Source organism: Delphinus delphis, chromosome 6 (genome assembly GCF_949987515.2).
Source record: "Delphinus delphis chromosome 6, mDelDel1.2, whole genome shotgun sequence".
In the NCBI taxonomy this organism is placed as follows: domain Eukaryota; kingdom Metazoa; phylum Chordata; class Mammalia; order Artiodactyla; family Delphinidae; genus Delphinus; species Delphinus delphis.
This window is the reverse complement of record NC_082688.1, coordinates 13,342,515-13,358,554: the sequence shown is the minus strand read 5'-3', so window position 1 is coordinate 13,358,554 and position 16,040 is coordinate 13,342,515. Positions and strand designations below refer to the sequence as shown.

General features: G+C 51.4%; 1 protein-coding gene across 2 annotated transcripts in view; it reads left to right on the top strand.

Annotated features, from left to right (window-relative positions):
* The window catches only part of GSN (gelsolin), a 56,971-nt gene that overhangs the window by 28,175 nt on the left and 12,756 nt on the right, over positions 1-16,040 (top strand). Inside the window, exons 1-8 of one of the 2 annotated variants that reach the window (XM_060014220.1) lie at positions 886-1,039; positions 2,534-2,738; positions 3,685-3,839; positions 9,248-9,409; positions 11,221-11,370; positions 12,534-12,623; positions 15,336-15,468; positions 15,952-16,040. In XM_060014220.1, the coding sequence (XP_059870203.1) occupies positions 932-1,039; positions 2,534-2,738; positions 3,685-3,839; positions 9,248-9,409; positions 11,221-11,370; positions 12,534-12,623; positions 15,336-15,468; positions 15,952-16,040 (1,092 nt within the window). In that variant the 5' untranslated portion in view covers positions 886-931. Of the gene's footprint in view, positions 1-885; positions 1,040-2,533; positions 2,739-3,684; positions 3,840-9,247; positions 9,410-11,220; positions 11,371-12,533; positions 12,624-15,335; positions 15,469-15,951 lie in introns of those variants that run through there. The other variant, XM_060014221.1, reaches the window with a different exon arrangement.

Genomic DNA, 16,040 nt, shown 5'->3' with positions numbered 1-16,040 from the left:
AAAAGAAAAAAACCCAAACAACAAGGGCTTGTTATTTAAGACATGAAGCCAAACACTGAAATCAGCTGAAGGAGGAAGATAGAAGTGGTTGGTTGCCCCAAGGTGTAAGTGGGGTTGAGAGGCAAAACTTTGCATAAATAACGTGACTTTAAGTTTTTATCAAAACAACCTTTTACAAAATAAAAACTTTTTTAAAAGGAAGGAAAGACGGGCAGTCTTGAGTAAAATAGAACCTGCAATCCAAGAAGTTGAGAGATCTGCCTGCCTTTCTCTGTCTGGCTTGTTCAAGGGTCCAGTGAAGGTCAGCCTCCCGGACTGTGTCCTCAGCTGGTGACAGCCACATGCTGCCTAAGTGGGTCATCCACTCAGAGCACCTGGAGTGAAATGTTGCCTTTCATTTCCTAGTAGTGTGCAAATTGCTTGACCTTTCTGCACTCAGTTTTCCCCTCTTTAAAATGGGGCTGTCGATGGTACCCAGTCTGTAAAGGATGTTGGGATGTGTCCGTTTTCATATGAAGTGGAAAACCTTCAATAAATATTAGTTCATGGGATTTGTTGCTGGAGACGTTAGGGGTGGAGAGGGAAGGGTTCTTGCATGGATCACACAGGAGGCTAAGATGGGTGAACTCCCTGCCATTCTTACGTGTGCCCATTTAGTGTGCACTGAGTTAGCGCCTGCTGCTTGGTCTCCACCCCTGACCTGGGGTGAAGGGGTGGCCACGCCCAGTTGGATCTGTCCGGGTGGGAACCCCGAGGTCTCTAAAATCCAGGCCAGATCCCCGCCCTTCCCAGGCCCGCGGGGGCCCAGCCCTGCCGCACGCCCTCCCTACGGGGCGGTCCCCAGCTTGGGCGGGATGGGCGGGCGGCTACTTAAGGTCTGCGACTAGGGAGGCAGAGGCTGCCGCCCAGGTCTTCTGCCGCCGTCGCTGCCATGGCTCCGCACCGCTCCGCGCTACTGGACGCGCTGGTCCTGGCGCTGTGCGCGCTGTCGCCGCCGGCCCGCGCCGCCACCGCGTCGCGGGGGGTGACCCAGGCGCGGGTGAGTGCCCGGGGGGCCCCGGGGGGCTCCCGGAGTAACTCTCTATTGTAAGTTCTTGCAGATACAGCGCTAGGAAAAGGGGAGTATTTCAGGTCTAGAATGGAAAAACTGTTTTGTTGCTTTGTAAGTATCTCTTGCTGCTTCCGGGGCTCCGGTGGATGGGGGTGGGAGCCTCAGGGCCCTGGCTGTTTCCCTCCCTAGAGGCTAACCTCACCTTGGCCGGATTTCTTTTTCCCTCGGTGCTACCTTCTGATTTCGTACCCATCTCTGCCCCTAGATTTCTCCTCTTCCTTGCCTGATTTCTCCTTCCCTCTGCCTCATTTCTCTCCTTCCCTCTTCTGATTTCTTCTTCCATTTCAGATTCCTCTTTCTCATCTAATTTCTCTCTGCCTCTTCAATATTTTCCACCTCTTCCCTGTATGATCTCACCTCCGCCTGCTTACCGTCTTTCCTGTTATTCTCGCCTCTCTGGTACCTCCTCTGCCCTGTCTGGTTTCTCCTCACTCCTGCTGTCCTTTTGTGTTCTCCGTCCCTCTGCCTGAGTTCTCCCATCTGTTTTTTTGACTTCTTCCACCAGATCCGGCCCGAGGTGACCTGCGCCTGCTGATTTCTACCCTCTGACTCCAAGCTAACCATCCCACTCTGCTCCATGTCTAGCCCCAGTGCATGTCTGACGGCCTTCCCCCATCCTTGACCACCTCATCTCCAACAGGCTCCTGCAGACCCCGGCTGCGTCCTCTCGCCTTTTCCAAGAAATGGAATTTGGGGGGGGGGGGGTTTGGGGGCAGGAGGGAGGAGGCAGACAGCGCAGGAGGCCACTTGGGCTCAGTCATCTAGGCCCTTCTTGGAGGTGTGGACATGGACATGGTTGGGGCATGGGAAATCTTCCCACTTCCAAAGAGCAAAAGCAGACAGGCTGTGTGACCTTAGGCTAGTCCCCTTCCCCTCTTGGGGCCTCAATTTTCCTGTCTGCAGGGTGGAGTTGGATAATGAACTCTCTGAGGACCCTTCTAGTTCTGAGGACCACTGAGGATGCTGGAAGGGAACAAGCTGAGCCCCTGGCGACCCCCAGATTTACCATTGCCATCTGAGGGGTCTCCCCATGGTCCCAAAACTCGTGCTCTTAGAGCATGGGCCAATTCCTGCTCTGTCATTTCCTAGCTAGGGGGTCCCCGTCTTCACCTCTCTGCGCCTCGACTGTTGCATCTAATTGGCACTAAGAAAGGAAGAGAGAAGGGAGAGAGAGCCTTCTGTCCCCCCATCACCAGGGAGCTGAGGAGGGGAGACAGATGCTGGCCACGGACAGGGTTTGGAGCCTAAACTCTGCCCTGTTTGCTCACTCGTCGAGCAGGGGTCATAGAACGGGGTGGGGAGAGTCAGCGGCTCAAGTGAGATGCTCTTGGTGCTGGAAACCACCCTCCCTCGTGCCCCGGGGTGGGGTCTCTCCCCGCCGAGGCTCCTGCCCTCACTCAGGCTCCTCCCCATCTCTTGCAGCCCAGCAGCATGGTGGTGGAACACCCCGAGTTCCTCAAGGCGGGGAAGGAGCCCGGCCTGCAGATCTGGCGTGTGGAGAAGTTCGACCTGGTTCCCGTGCCCCGCAAACTTTACGGAGACTTCTTCACAGGCGATGCCTATGTCATCCTGAAGACGGTGAAGCTCAGGAGTGGGAACCTGCAGTACGACCTCCACTACTGGCTGGGTGAGGCTGGCCCCGCCCGAGCCCCCATCCCAGCCCCTCTGCCGTAAAGCACAGACCTTTGAGGCATGGTCGCCAGGAAGTGCCCACGGGAATTAAGTGACTATTGAGCATCAAGTGTGTGCCAGACCCTTGGTTACATGTTCCCAAGACTCTAGAGCCCACCTGCCCGAGTTCAGACCCCGGCTCTGCCCTTTGGCAAGATATTCAGTGTCTCTGTAAAGTGGACCTGATGATTGCGCTAGACTACCTCATAGGACTGTTGTGAGGGTTAAACAAGCCACTATGGCACACAGACTGGAGGTGATTTGGGGACCCTGGACCCCCTGCACAGCTCCAGTCACACTCCAGTTTGCCCTTCAGAGTCGGAGCCTGGAGCCCTGCCACAGCTCTGCTGTGTGACTCTGTGAGTCCTGCCCCCTCACTGTGCCTTGGTTTTCTGTTTTGTTGTTGTTTTGTTTTGTTTTTTGTTTTGTGGTACGCGGGCCTCTCACTGCTGTGGCCTCTCCCATTGCGGAGCACAGGCTCCGGACACGCAGGCTCAGGGGCCATGGCTCACGGGCCCAGCCGCTCCGCGGCATGTGGGATCTTCCCGGACCGGGGCACGAACCCGTGTCCCCTGCATCGGCAGGCGGACTCCCAACCACTGCGCCACCAGGGAAGCCCTGTGCCTTGGTTTTCTGATGCTCCCTGGCCTGACTTCGTGCTCAGGAAGGTTGAGAGTGAGTGCAGGGGGAAGCGTCAGAGCTGGGAGGACTCCTAGAGACCTGGAGTCAGCCTCCCACCTCCCCCATTATACAGATAGATTAACCGAAGCTCATAGGAGGCAGGGGCTTGCCCAGCTTCTACAGCCAGGCCAGGGCACTGCTGGGGGCTCCAGACTCCTCCTCCGTGGGAGGCTGGGGCCACTTTACAGAAGCCCGGCTCATGCTGCTCTGATGTCCCCCAGGCAATGAATGCAGCCAGGATGAGAGCGGGGCAGCTGCTATCTTCACCGTGCAGCTGGATGACTACCTGAACGGTCGGGCTGTGCAGCACCGTGAGGTCCAGGGCTTCGAGTCTGCCACCTTCCTTGGTTACTTCAAGCATGGCCTCAAGTACAAGGTGGGTGCCGGGCAGCAGGGACAGATGCACCAATGGCAGGGCTCACTCAGGTCCATCCATCATCTTTCAGTCTTGTTTGGTGATGTGGGCAGATGGGTCAGAGCTCAGCCTTTGGAGTTGGTTAGCTCTGGGCTCTTCCTAGCTGCGCGACCTTGGACAAATCACACACTCTCTCTCTGAGCCTCTGGTTTCTTATTAAATTGAGAGAAGAAAATTCTCCATCACTTCACAGGGTGGTCTTCCTAGCCCCAGCTGTAAGGGGTGGGCCATGGGTGGGAACCTTGCTTTCCCGGGGCTTGAGCCTGCCAACAGAGGGGCCTATGTTACGTATTTGAAACACATTTGATCACATTTCTCCTTCTGCTTGTTAGAATCCCCCTTGAACTTGAACTCTGAAGAGTCTGAGCCCCAGCCCCAAGCCAGGTAGGGCTGAGCAAAACCAAGCTGGAAGCCCCAAGAGGCTGTGCCGTGTATTGTGTATGACGTCTGGGAAACCACTTGGCCTCCCTGAGCCTCCCTTTCCTCTTCTGTTACATGAGAACCAGTTGTACCTGCCCTTTGGGCCTGGGGAGAGGATTTGGTGAAGGCATAGCTGGGAAATGCCTTGCACAGAGCTTGGCACCTTGGAAGGGCTCCTGGAAAGCTGTAGTTTTACGAAGCTGGGGTTCTCTTTGGTCAGGATAAGGAGGGGATCATAAGCTTTGATGGTCTTAATGTCAGAGTTCAAATCTCTTATTTTAAGAGAGGGAGGGGCAACTGAGGCATAGAGAGGTTAAGCAACTGGTCCAGGGTCACACAGCCAGTCAGTCCCAGAGCCAGGACCAGAACCCAGATCTCCTGACTCCCAGCTTTTTCCCACTACACCAACCTGCTTCTCATGAGCAGGGTTCTAGGATAGGTATTAAGCCCCATCTATGCTGCTGATGTGCTGTGTGACCTTAGAGAAGTCATCATCCATCTCTGGGCCTCTGGGTTGTCTGTGTTAGCAGGGTGGCCACGCTGTCTGCTCAGCTGACACATCAGGGATTAGGTGATGGAAAAGCTCTCATGAGACTGAGATAGCAGAGGGCAGGGTGTGTTGTGGGAACAGGGCCTCAGCCCTGCGCTGGGTGGAGCAGGGTTGGAGTCCCTGGAGGCTACCAGCACCCCTGTCAGTCACATCCACGCCCACAGTGCCTCCTGCGGAGCTGTCCAGTTCTACCTTCTTTCTACAGCCTCTTCTGGGGCCCTGGTACCGATGGAGGGAGGGGTGAGAAGCTTGGGACCCAGTCCCTGGACTTGGAGAAGGACCAGGGCTTTTTGCAGCTCCTGGAGCAGAAAGCGGAAAGGACACTCGATCAGGAGTCAGAGAGGTTGGTTCAGGTCCCAAGGCCACCCCTCTCCCTGCTTGTGCCTCCAGGTGGGCGCTCTCACATATTTGTCATTCATTCAGCAAATAGTTATCAAGCCCCTTGAGCAACAGCGCCTGCTTTTGTTGTTGCTGTCTGGACAGCAGTGACTTAACTTGTGGACAAGTTAAGCAGCTTACAGAGCTGGTAAGTGACAGAGCTGGGATTTAAACCCAGGTGTGAAGGGCCTCGCACAGAACGAGTTCAGAGTGGACATTTGAAGACTCCCTGGTCTCTGATCTTAGCTCAGATGGAGCCTAGGAATCTGCATGTTTAGCAAGCCTCCTTCACCCTCCGGTGATTTTTCCAAGATGTTCTTGGACCATACTCTGAGGAATGTTCCAGGGGATGCGTTCCCAGCCCAAGCCTGGATTTGGGACTTCAGTCCTGAGAGGCCCTGGCTTTCGGTGGAAATGTGAGGTCCAAAGCCAGTCCTGTTTTCCACCTTCTGCAAGTCCTCCCGCCGCCCCTGCACTTGGCAGGCCCAGTTCAAGGTTCTCGGCCTGGCGCCCTCATCAATTATAGATCTCCAAGGAGCAGAGCTTGTTACGCAAGACTTGTTTCTGTGAAAGCCTGCTCCTGGAGCCAGTTCCGTCCTCGGGGTGTGAGAAGGGGCAGGGAGGGGACGAGAGCCGCTGGAAAGGGCTTTCACGGGGCCTGTGCTGTCCGGTTCTGTGACCTCCACATCCTTCAAGTCATTGCATTTGATCCCTCCTCCTCCTCCTGACTCCCAGACAGAACCCTAGAGACCCCACGGGGCTGCATTATTTGAAAACCTTGGTTCAAGCAGAGTCTGGGGTGGCCTGAGTCCTAGAAGCTCCCGAACGCAATGGGAACTCACAGAATCACTTGAACCCTTCCTGTCCTCCCTCCTGTTTCTTAGATGAGGAACCCTGAGTTTAGAGGGTGGAGGGGACCAGCCCCAATCAGTAGGTTTTTCTTTGTTTTATAACATATTTTAAAATGTAGATCTTTATAGCTTTTATCCTTCTTCAGACTGCAAGTGTGATACAAGCTTACTGTAAAATGTCAAACGTAGAAATATGGCTTCTAGGAAGTAAAAGTTCCCCATGATTCTACTCGTGGAGATATACACCAAATGGTACATAATTTTTCTCTATATATACATGAACATATATGTTATTTATTTATTTATTTTTTTAGCCGCACCGCGCGGCATGTGGAACCTTCCCCATGACCAGGGATCGAACCCATGCCCCCTGCAGTGGAAGTGCAGGGTCTTAACCACCGGACTGCCAGGGAAGTCCCTATATGAACGTATAGATGTGTATATTATGTATAGATATAGAATCTATACCTATATATGTATATATAGATATATCATCACTTTAATTTGGAAAGTGGCTTTTAAAACAATATCCTATTAAATTTTGTTTAAATAATTTGATGCCAATCTCTGCCCACCTAATGATTAGACCATAGAAAGCAACAATCAATCCTAGAGATTAAAGTAAAAATAGTGAAAAATAGTAAAACTTTCCAAAAAGTCCTGCCCCTTATACTTGGAGATCCACTAATGTCTCCTAAGAGCTTACTTTTATTTTTTTGCTAACTAATCTTTCTAAGTCTAATTTCCCAGATCAGTAAGATTAGAGGAGTTAATTAATCAGGAAATGCCTGTCCATACTCATTAGAAATCAAGTATTCTTTAATTTATAAATTCATATACAGAGAATTTATTGGAACCAAGATTTATGACATTGAACAACACTTTTCCTTTTTTAAAAGAAAGTTTCTATTTTTTTGATAAAAAATAAAAGGCACACTTGTACAAGTAAAATATTTTAGAGATGTATTTCTACAAGTTAAGGGTCTTTCTCTTCCCTCATTTCCCCATTTCTTCCTCTCTGAGGAATCCATGAAAATGGTCCATGTGTCCGTTCAGCACCTTTTGGAAAAGCTTTTCAGATCCACGGTCTCTGTACCTCCAGATGAATGAGGTTCCAGGGTCAGTGGTGCCCACAGACACTCAGGAGTTCCTGGGCTGGCAGACTTGGGCAAGGCTGGTCCCTAGAAGGGCAAACTTGGGGGTAAAACTTACACCAATTATCTGGGACCCTGGGCACGGGGCTGAACCTCTTTTCACCTCAGTTTCCATGCCTGTGAAGTGGGGTAATGAGAGTTGCTACCTCAGGGGCTTGTGGGGACCACACCGCATGGCCATGAAGCAGGTGCCTCAGCCTCTGTCACAGGCCTAGTAAGTGGCAGCCTCTGCGGTCATTACCAGGTGAGCACGGGGCATTGCATCTTCTTCCCCAGCTGCCTTTCCTTACCTGCTCCCCAGCAGGAGGGTCCCTGAAGCCAGGTGGAAAGAAAGGCTCTGCGAATACCTTGGCCATCCTGCTGGGCCCGAGGGGATGCTCTTGAAAGGCCTCATGCTAGTACTAAGAAAGGACACCAGAGGGCGCTCCACTCACAACAGGGAAAACATTTCAACTTGAAGAACCTTGCTCTGAACAGTGGTTTGTTCCTGCCTCCCATCCTGGGTGACCCTGGGGACCTTTGCTCTAAGAAAACCTGATGTTGGGGGAAAATGTGGCCCTTACAAATTTAGTTACACCTGGGTTTGCATCCTAGCTCCACCATTTACTAGCTTTGAGATCTTAGGCAAGTCTCTTCACTTCTGGCGTCTGCATTTCTCATCTGTAAGTTGGGGATGATGACACCTCCCTCGTAGAGGACACATACAAAATGCCCGGCAGAGTGGGCATTGTCATTTCACAACCACTTCTATATTGCTTACTGCGTGTAGACGTAATAGGAACCCAATCATACTCACTCCCTTTGTCCCTTGCCCTCATGGACTCTGTGCGGCAAGTCAGACTTGGCTTTGCTCTGCAAACTGAGGTGTCAGCAAGGGGCCTGGAGGGGATGGCCACATTTCTGGCCTTAGTGGCCCTTGACGTGTGGAGCAGGGAGGTGAGTGCCAGATTGGGAACAGGAGGCAAGGTTTTACTCCTTAGCTTTGCCGCGTGCTTTTTGAGTGCCCTTGAGTAAGTCACTTCACTTCTCTGGGCTTCGGTTTCCTCATGCGTAAAACGGGAAGCTCATAAGGACCTTCGCAGCTCTGACTTGACATCCCTGAGGCTTGGGGTCGATGAGCACCTGGGGCTGGGAACTGTTAATGAGGACGCCCAGCCCACTTTATTTGGCTTTCTACTGAGCCAAGGGCAGTTTTGACCGCTGCCAGGAATCCTTCCTGAAGTTCCCTGGAACTTGGTGATGACTGCAGAAGGTGGCACAGCAGGGGCTTTTGTCACCATTTCAAAAGGGAGAGGCCTGAGGCTCAGAGAGGGAAAGAGACTTACCCAAAGTCACCCAGCACTGTAGTGGCAGGGCAGGGACTTGAACCTGAGGTCAGTGCTCTGTCATTTACCCACAGCTGCCTCTGAAGGCACAGCTGGGTGGGACTTGCTGCAGCAGCATCAGAGGAGGGAGGGGAATGGTCTCGGCTGGAGACCGAGAGAGCCTTGAAGGATGGGAAAGCTTCGGGTGAGTGCTTCTCAAAGTGGGTTTTGCAGAACACTCGAGCTGCAGGCAGGATGAGGAGGAGAAAAGCAGTTCTTGATTCAATAAGGCAGGGAAATATTCTCTAAAACAAAAGGTAAGCAGGTTTATTTACCAGAGGACTTCCCAGAGCCTTTATTATGTGGATGTACATTATGTAACAGTCAGGGAGCAAGTAAGGAGCATTCCTTGTGCTTATTTGATCATGGAATCCTTTCCTTGCAGACTATTTGGGGGATTAGAGTTCCTTAGAACATCCCTTAGAAAATGCAGCTTTTGAGAAAGGAATGTTTGAAGCTTTTTGATCCAGGAAAGTGGGCCCAGTGGTCTTTGTTAGTGGAGTACGAGATTCAAAGGGGTGGCAGCAATGTGCAGTGGGTAGGGAATCTGCTAGAAGTCCAGTGGTGCATAGGCCAGAATTTCCTTCAACTCATCCCTATCCCTTCCCCAGACGCTCTCCCGTGGACTAACGCTGTCTCCTTGACCCAACAGAAAGGAGGCGTGGCATCAGGATTCAAGCACGTGGTACCCAATGAGGTGGTGGTGCAGAGACTCTTCCAGGTCAAAGGGCGGCGTGTGCCCCGCGGCACCGAGGTGCCTGTGTCCTGGGAGAGCTTCAACAATGGCGACTGCTTCATCCTGGACCTGGGCAATGTAAGTTGTGCCCTCCCCTTTCCCAGGGGCCACTGAGGTGCTCCAGGCCTGACTCTGGGGAGGTGGACGCATCCACGTGAACAAGTAGGGCAAGCCACAGAGACAGCAGCCCCCATGCACACACATGCTCTGTGTAGCAGTCAGACATACCTGCAGAGATTTGGGTGCAGACGTGCCTGGCGTGCAGACTCAGACTCATCATATGCCCGCACACAGACCTCACGCACAGCGCACTCTGGCTTCAGTTGATGTACGACTCCCTGGCATGTTCATGTGCACATCTTGTGTACCTTTTTACACGTAGTCATTCACTTGCAAATACATGGCACGCATGTGCAGCAACTATAGGCTTTTGGAATATAGCCAGTATTTTATAACAACTACAAATGGTATATGGTCTTTAAAAATTGTGAATCACTATGTTGTACACGTGAAACTTATGTAGCACTGTAAGTCAACTATATCTCAAAAAAAAAACCTATAAGCTCTTGCCCAGCAGGCGTGGGCATGGCATCACGATGAGTGCCTACACATGGAGACTTGGGCATGTTGTTCAGGGACCCACAGTGTGCACGTCATCCGTGTAGTTGCACATGCCCACTTGTATGTGGCAACGTGTGTGGGCTGCACTTACCCAGGCCCACCTCACTGACTGATGCTTTGTACACATTCTTCTCAAATCCACATATACTCGTACCTGCAGAAGGACATGGCCGGATGTTCTATACCCAACCTCATATATACACGTGGTGTAAGGTCCATGCAAACGGAGGCACACACTGAGTGTAAGCGGTTATTAAAGTGTAGCAGGTACACAGAAGAGTGTGTGAATCCTGAGTGTGCATCTCTATAGATTTCAGAGTGAACACACCCGTGTAATTAACACCCAGATCAAGAAACAGAACATCACCAGCCCCCAGAAGGCCCCATCTGTCCTCTTCTTAGATTTTTTTTTTTTTTTTTTTTTTTTTTGGCTGCGTGGCTTGTAGGATCTTAGTTCCCTGACCAGGGATGGAACCCGTGCCCCCTGCAGTGGGCCCCACAGAGTCCCAGCCACTGGACCACCAGGGAATTCCCGTCTGTCCTCTTCTCATCCTTTCGCCCCCAAGGATAACCGTCATCCCAGACTCTCTCAACCAACAGCATAGACTGGTTCCACCTGTTTCTGAACTTCATGTACGTGGAATCTTTGCTTTTGATCTCTGACTTCTTTTGCCCAACATTTTCTTTCTGAGATCCATCCGTATTGTTGCCTTTAGTTGTAAATTGTTCCTTCTCCTTGTTATATAAGAATTGATCGGGCAGATATGCCACAGTTCATTGATCCATTCTGTTGTTGACGGACACTTGGGATAGTTTGGGGCTATTCCAGGTGGTGCTGCTCTGAACATCCTTGCACGGGTCTTTTGGTGGCTGTATGCATGCACTTCTGTTGGGTGTATTCCCAGGAGAGGGATTGCTGAGTCATAGGATACCGGTATACAGAGCTTTAGAAGGTACAGCCAAATGGGTTTCCAAAGTGGTTGTACTAATTTCTGCTCCCACCAGCAGGCAAACATTTCTATACACATTCTATGTGTAGGGGTACCTGTGAAAAAACACATATCCAAAATCATGCACTCACATACCCTGGTGCACACAGATCACACCTGTTGTTCTTGGATGTGGGCATGTGTGTGCTCCACCGGCTGTCACCTGGGCAAGCAGAGAACAAGGTGAGCTCACCGCCCGCCCCCATAGTTCCCTCCTTGCCATGTCGCTGGGCAGGGCTTATATGGGCCACTGCCTTATGTGGGGTCCCTGTCTTACAGGACATCTATCAGTGGTGCGGCTCCAAGAGCAACCGTTTCGAGAGGCTGAAGGCCACAGAGCTGTCCAAGGGCATCCGAGACAACGAGCGGAATGGCCGGGCCCGTGTGCACGTGTCCGAGGAGGGCTCCGAGCCGGAGGCGATGCTCCAGGTACCCACGGCCACATCCCAGGAGTGCATGGTGGGGCTGAGAAGAGGGACAGGAGGCTCCTTTCTTTCCTCCATCCAACAGGCAGTTTTGAGGTGAATTTGTTTTTCCACCGAGCTGGAAGAGCAGCTTCCCCGACAACTCCCAGACTCCCCTGAGAAGTGGGGCTGGAATCCCAGGACCTGGTACATCCCGGGGTTGTGAGCCACACCCTCCCACTGGGAGGGCTAGGTCCTCCAAAGGAGCTGAGAAGGAGGGTCTTGGCGTCTTCCGAGGGTGAGCCTGGTGCTGGAGCCAGGTCAGAAAGAGACAATGGAGACCCAATCCCCTCTTTCCTCTTCTGACCATTCCTAGTGGTTTATAGCCCATTTCATCAAATTGCATGATGGCATTGTCAGCCGTTGTGCTTTGAGGACATATCAACAGAGGCAGAGGTCACCAGGAAAAGGAGGAGACCACGGGCTCTGCTCCGTGCCACTTGTCTCCTGCTTGTCTGGGGCTGTTGAGTTCTGGTTTTTAGGAAGAGCAGAAGGTGATTATTATGGGGAGGAGCCTGGACACCAAAGATGGCTTGAGAGGAGCAGTAGCTGGGGCCATTGAGGCTGGAAGTAGCTCAGAATGGAGGTGTGAAAATAGACTCTAAAATCACAGGGATACGGGTTCAAATTCCAACTTAGCCACCTTATAGCTGTGTGGACAAGGTACTTCTCTCTAGACTTCAGTTTCCTCTCCTGTGAAACGAGAGTGATAATCTGTGCCTCTCAGCATGGGTGCGAAGATGAAATGAGGTCTGTTAAAGGCATGTGGTGGAAGGTATTCATAGCTCTGTTTATCATTCTTAGAAGGCTAGGAGGAAATGGTAGAATAAATACCTGAAGGACTGTCCAGGAGGCAGAGGAGCACGGAGCTCCTGGAGACAAGGAACAAGGAGGGAAGGACTCGACAGGCAGCCCTGGTTGAGCTCTGCACACAGGAGACACGTCAAGAGATGCAGGATGTCTCTGGAGGGGACCTTACCCTAAGTGGAAGGTCGCTGTGGATGGACGCCCACGTGGTCCTTACCTGCCTGGGGAGGGAGCTCTCTCAGGAATTCAGTCCCCTCCCTGGGGGAGGAGGCTGCCAGGAGCTCACCGCCACCCTTTCTTCCGTGTCTCCCTCTCCTGCAGGTGCTGGGTCCCAAGCCGGCTCTGCCCGAGGGTACCGAGGACACAGCCAAGGAGGACGCAGCCAACCGCAAGCTGGCCAAGCTCTACAAGGTGAGCCTCAGCTGCGCTGGCCCCTGGGTCTTGGGTCAAGAGACCTGGTCTTCCTGAGCTCCGCTGCCACGGGGCCTTGAGCAAAGCATGCGTGGGGGTGGGGTGGGGGGGACTCGGCTTCCACACGCCTCCAGTAGACGCCCACCTGCTGCCTTTGCCTTCCTGCCCCGGGAGTAAGGGCGTGCGAGCGACTGCAGACACATGTGCGTCACATTCATCTGTGGGGTCTTGGGCAGCACATGTTCTCTGCTGGGTCTCAGTTTCCTAGCCTGTAAAGTGGGGAGAAGGGCAGTCGAGTCAACTTTTCAGGATTTCCGGGGGTCCACAGAGGAAACTGATGGGAGTGTTGTAGGAAAATACAGGGAATAGTACAAAAGTGTGTGTGGGGTGTGGGGGTGTGTGTGTGTGTGTGTTGAGGGGCAGGTTATGGTTAATGACTTTATTTATAATTTCTTCTTGTGATTTTATTATTTATTTATTTTGGTCGCGCTGTGCGGCTTGTGGGATCTTAGTTCCCTTTAACCCACGCCCTCGGCAGTGAAAGCACGGAGTCCTAACCACTGGACCGCCAGGGAATTTGCCTTCTTGTGATTTAAAAAAGTGAATCGAGGCTGCTCCTGAGCCAGGGAACTCTGGCCTCTGGGCCTGTGACACCCATGTCGTGCCCTAGGCTTGTTTGTGGTAAAATAACAACAACATGAGGTGAAGATTCTCATCAAGGCCACAGAAAAACCACATTATTGACATTTACTCTGATACTAAAGTAACACATACGCGTTGTAAATAACAGTACTGAGCAGTTCTCAGGAACATAAGAAGAAAATACGAGTCAGTGCAATTTCACTAGTTTAGGGTAGCCAGTACTGTTTTAAAAATGGGTTTTAATTACAAAAGGAACGACACTCAAAAACAAAAGTCAACCTCGCCTCCTCTCCTCTCCATGGGTTACCATGGTTACGTGGTTACCCTTTTGGTAAAGAAATCTCCAGATACAGCTTTCTGTGTCTAGTTACATATATTTTTCCATCTCTGTTTGATATTCACGGATCCAAACGATTCATGCTTTTCTGTGGCCTTCTTTTTTCCACTTGACGTGGTCAGGAGTATCTGTCTGTAATAGTGATCCACATGGTCCTTTAAAACGGCTGTGTGGTATTCTATTTTAGGAATGTAGGAATCTCAGCAGATCCCTAATTGATGGACATTAGAATGTTTCCACCTTTTCTGATTGCAGACAGTCCCTCTTTGTGTACTTGGGCAAAGTGTGGCATTAGGGGAGTTTCCCAGACATGGATTGCTGGGTCATAGGCTGAATAAAGAGTCAGTGATTGAAAATACTGGTTCTTGGGAGTCCTCTGGTGGCCTAGTTGTTAGGATTCTGGGCTCTCACTGCTGTGGTTCAATCCCGGGTCCGGGAATTGAGATCCTGCAAGCCTCAGGATGTGGCCAAAAAAAAAAAAAAATTACCGGTTCTGGAGTCAGACTACCTGGGTTCGAATCCCAGGTCTGGTACTTTCTAGCTGTGCAGGTTACTTAATCTCTCTGTGCCTTGGTTTCCTTGTGAATAAAATGGGACACTACTAGGACTACCACAGGGTTGTTTTAAGGATTAAAGGAGTTGTATAATTGTAGAAGTGATTAAATTATATAAATTACATAAATTGCTTAGAACAGTGCCTGGCACATAGTAAGTTTTCAATAAATGTGGAGCACTTATTTTTTAGAGTTCTGACATGTATTACTAAAATGCATTCTAGAAGGGCTCCCTAGTTACCTTCATCACGGGTTTGAAAGTGCCTGTTCACCCAGAGTCTTTTCAACGCTGGGTATTGTCGATTTTTTTTTTTTTTTTTTGCGGTACGCGGGCCTCTCACTGTTGTGGCCTCTCCCGTTGCGGAGCACGGACTCTGGACGTGCAGGCTCAGCGGCCGTGGCTCACGGGCCCAGCCGCTCCGCGGCATGTGGGATCTTCCCGGACCAGGGCACGAACCCGCGTCCCCTGCATCGGCAGGCGGACTCTCAACCACTGCGCCACCACGGAAGCCCGTGGGTATTGTCAGTCTTTTGAATTTTGACGAGTATGGTACACTTAAAAAAATTCAATGAACTTTTATTTTAGAATAATTTTTAGGTTTACAGAAATATTGCAAAGATAGTACAGAGGGTTCCTGTATACCCTTCACCCAGCTTCTCCTGAACATCTTAACATAACCAGGTACATTTGTCAAAACTAAGAAACATCAGTTCAATACTACTAACTAAACTGCAGACTTTATTCAGTTTTCCCCAATTTTTCATTCCAGGTTCCAATCCAGAATCCTACACTGCGTTTAGATCTTTTTCTTTTTCTTCTTTATTTCCTTTTTTTTTTTAACTGATGAGGTTGAATATCTTTTCACCAACTATACAGTTCTTTTCCTATGCCACCTGCATTCCTGCATTGGATCCTCCCCCTTCCCTTTCCGTGTGCGGTTTCCATGCTACACCTGTGTGTAGGTCGCAGATGTGGTTGTGACATAGTGGAAAAAGACAAAGAAATCCTGAATGAGCCTCAGGGCTTGAGGGCACAAGTCCTCATGTTACCCTGCAGTGTCGTTTGGGGGTGGGGGTGAGACGAGGGTCTCCCCACGTGTGGTCTTTGGGGCGCCCATGGTTAGGCTGAAGTGGTGGAGGTCACTGATGGGCTGGGCTGCCTTTCCCTCGTCCTCCCAGGTCTCCAATGGTGCGGGCACCATGTCGGTCTCCCTCGTGGCTGATGAGAACCCCTTCGCCCAGGGGGCCTTGAAGTCCGAGGACTGCTTCATCCTGGACCATGGCAAAGATGGGAAAATCTTTGTCTGGAAAGGTATTGGGGACAGGGGAAGGGCTTGAACAGGACCTCGAGTGGGAGCTCCAGCAGCCTTGCAGGAATTTGGCTCATGAGTCTAGGGAAGAGGAGGGGGGCCTGAGGGTCTGAGTGGCAACTTTCCTACTGGCTGAGCGGCCTTGGTCAAGTCACTTCACCTCTCTAAGACCCTGGTTTCCTTATAGGTAAATGAGGACAAGATCTTTATCCCATAAGGTTGTTGTGTGGATGAAATGCCATCATTTTTGTATAGTTCTGAGCTCAGTAAATGGGCCACAGTGGTCGGTGTGCTTGCCATCATCAGGCAGGACCCCCAGCTGGCCCCCCGAGAGCTCATGGTGTGATCAGCTCTGAGTTCTCTGGCCTTGGCTGTCCACAGTCTAGGAAGAGGAGGGAGGGAGGTTGGCCTTCTGCTTTCCCTGGACCATTGGATGCGGGGGCACAGCACTGACCCCCGGCCCCTTACCCTCCCTCTGCTGACAGGCAGGCAGGCCAACACGGAGGAGAGGAAGGCTGCCCTCAAAACGGCCTCCGACTTCATCTCCAAGATGAACTACCCCAAGCAGACCCAG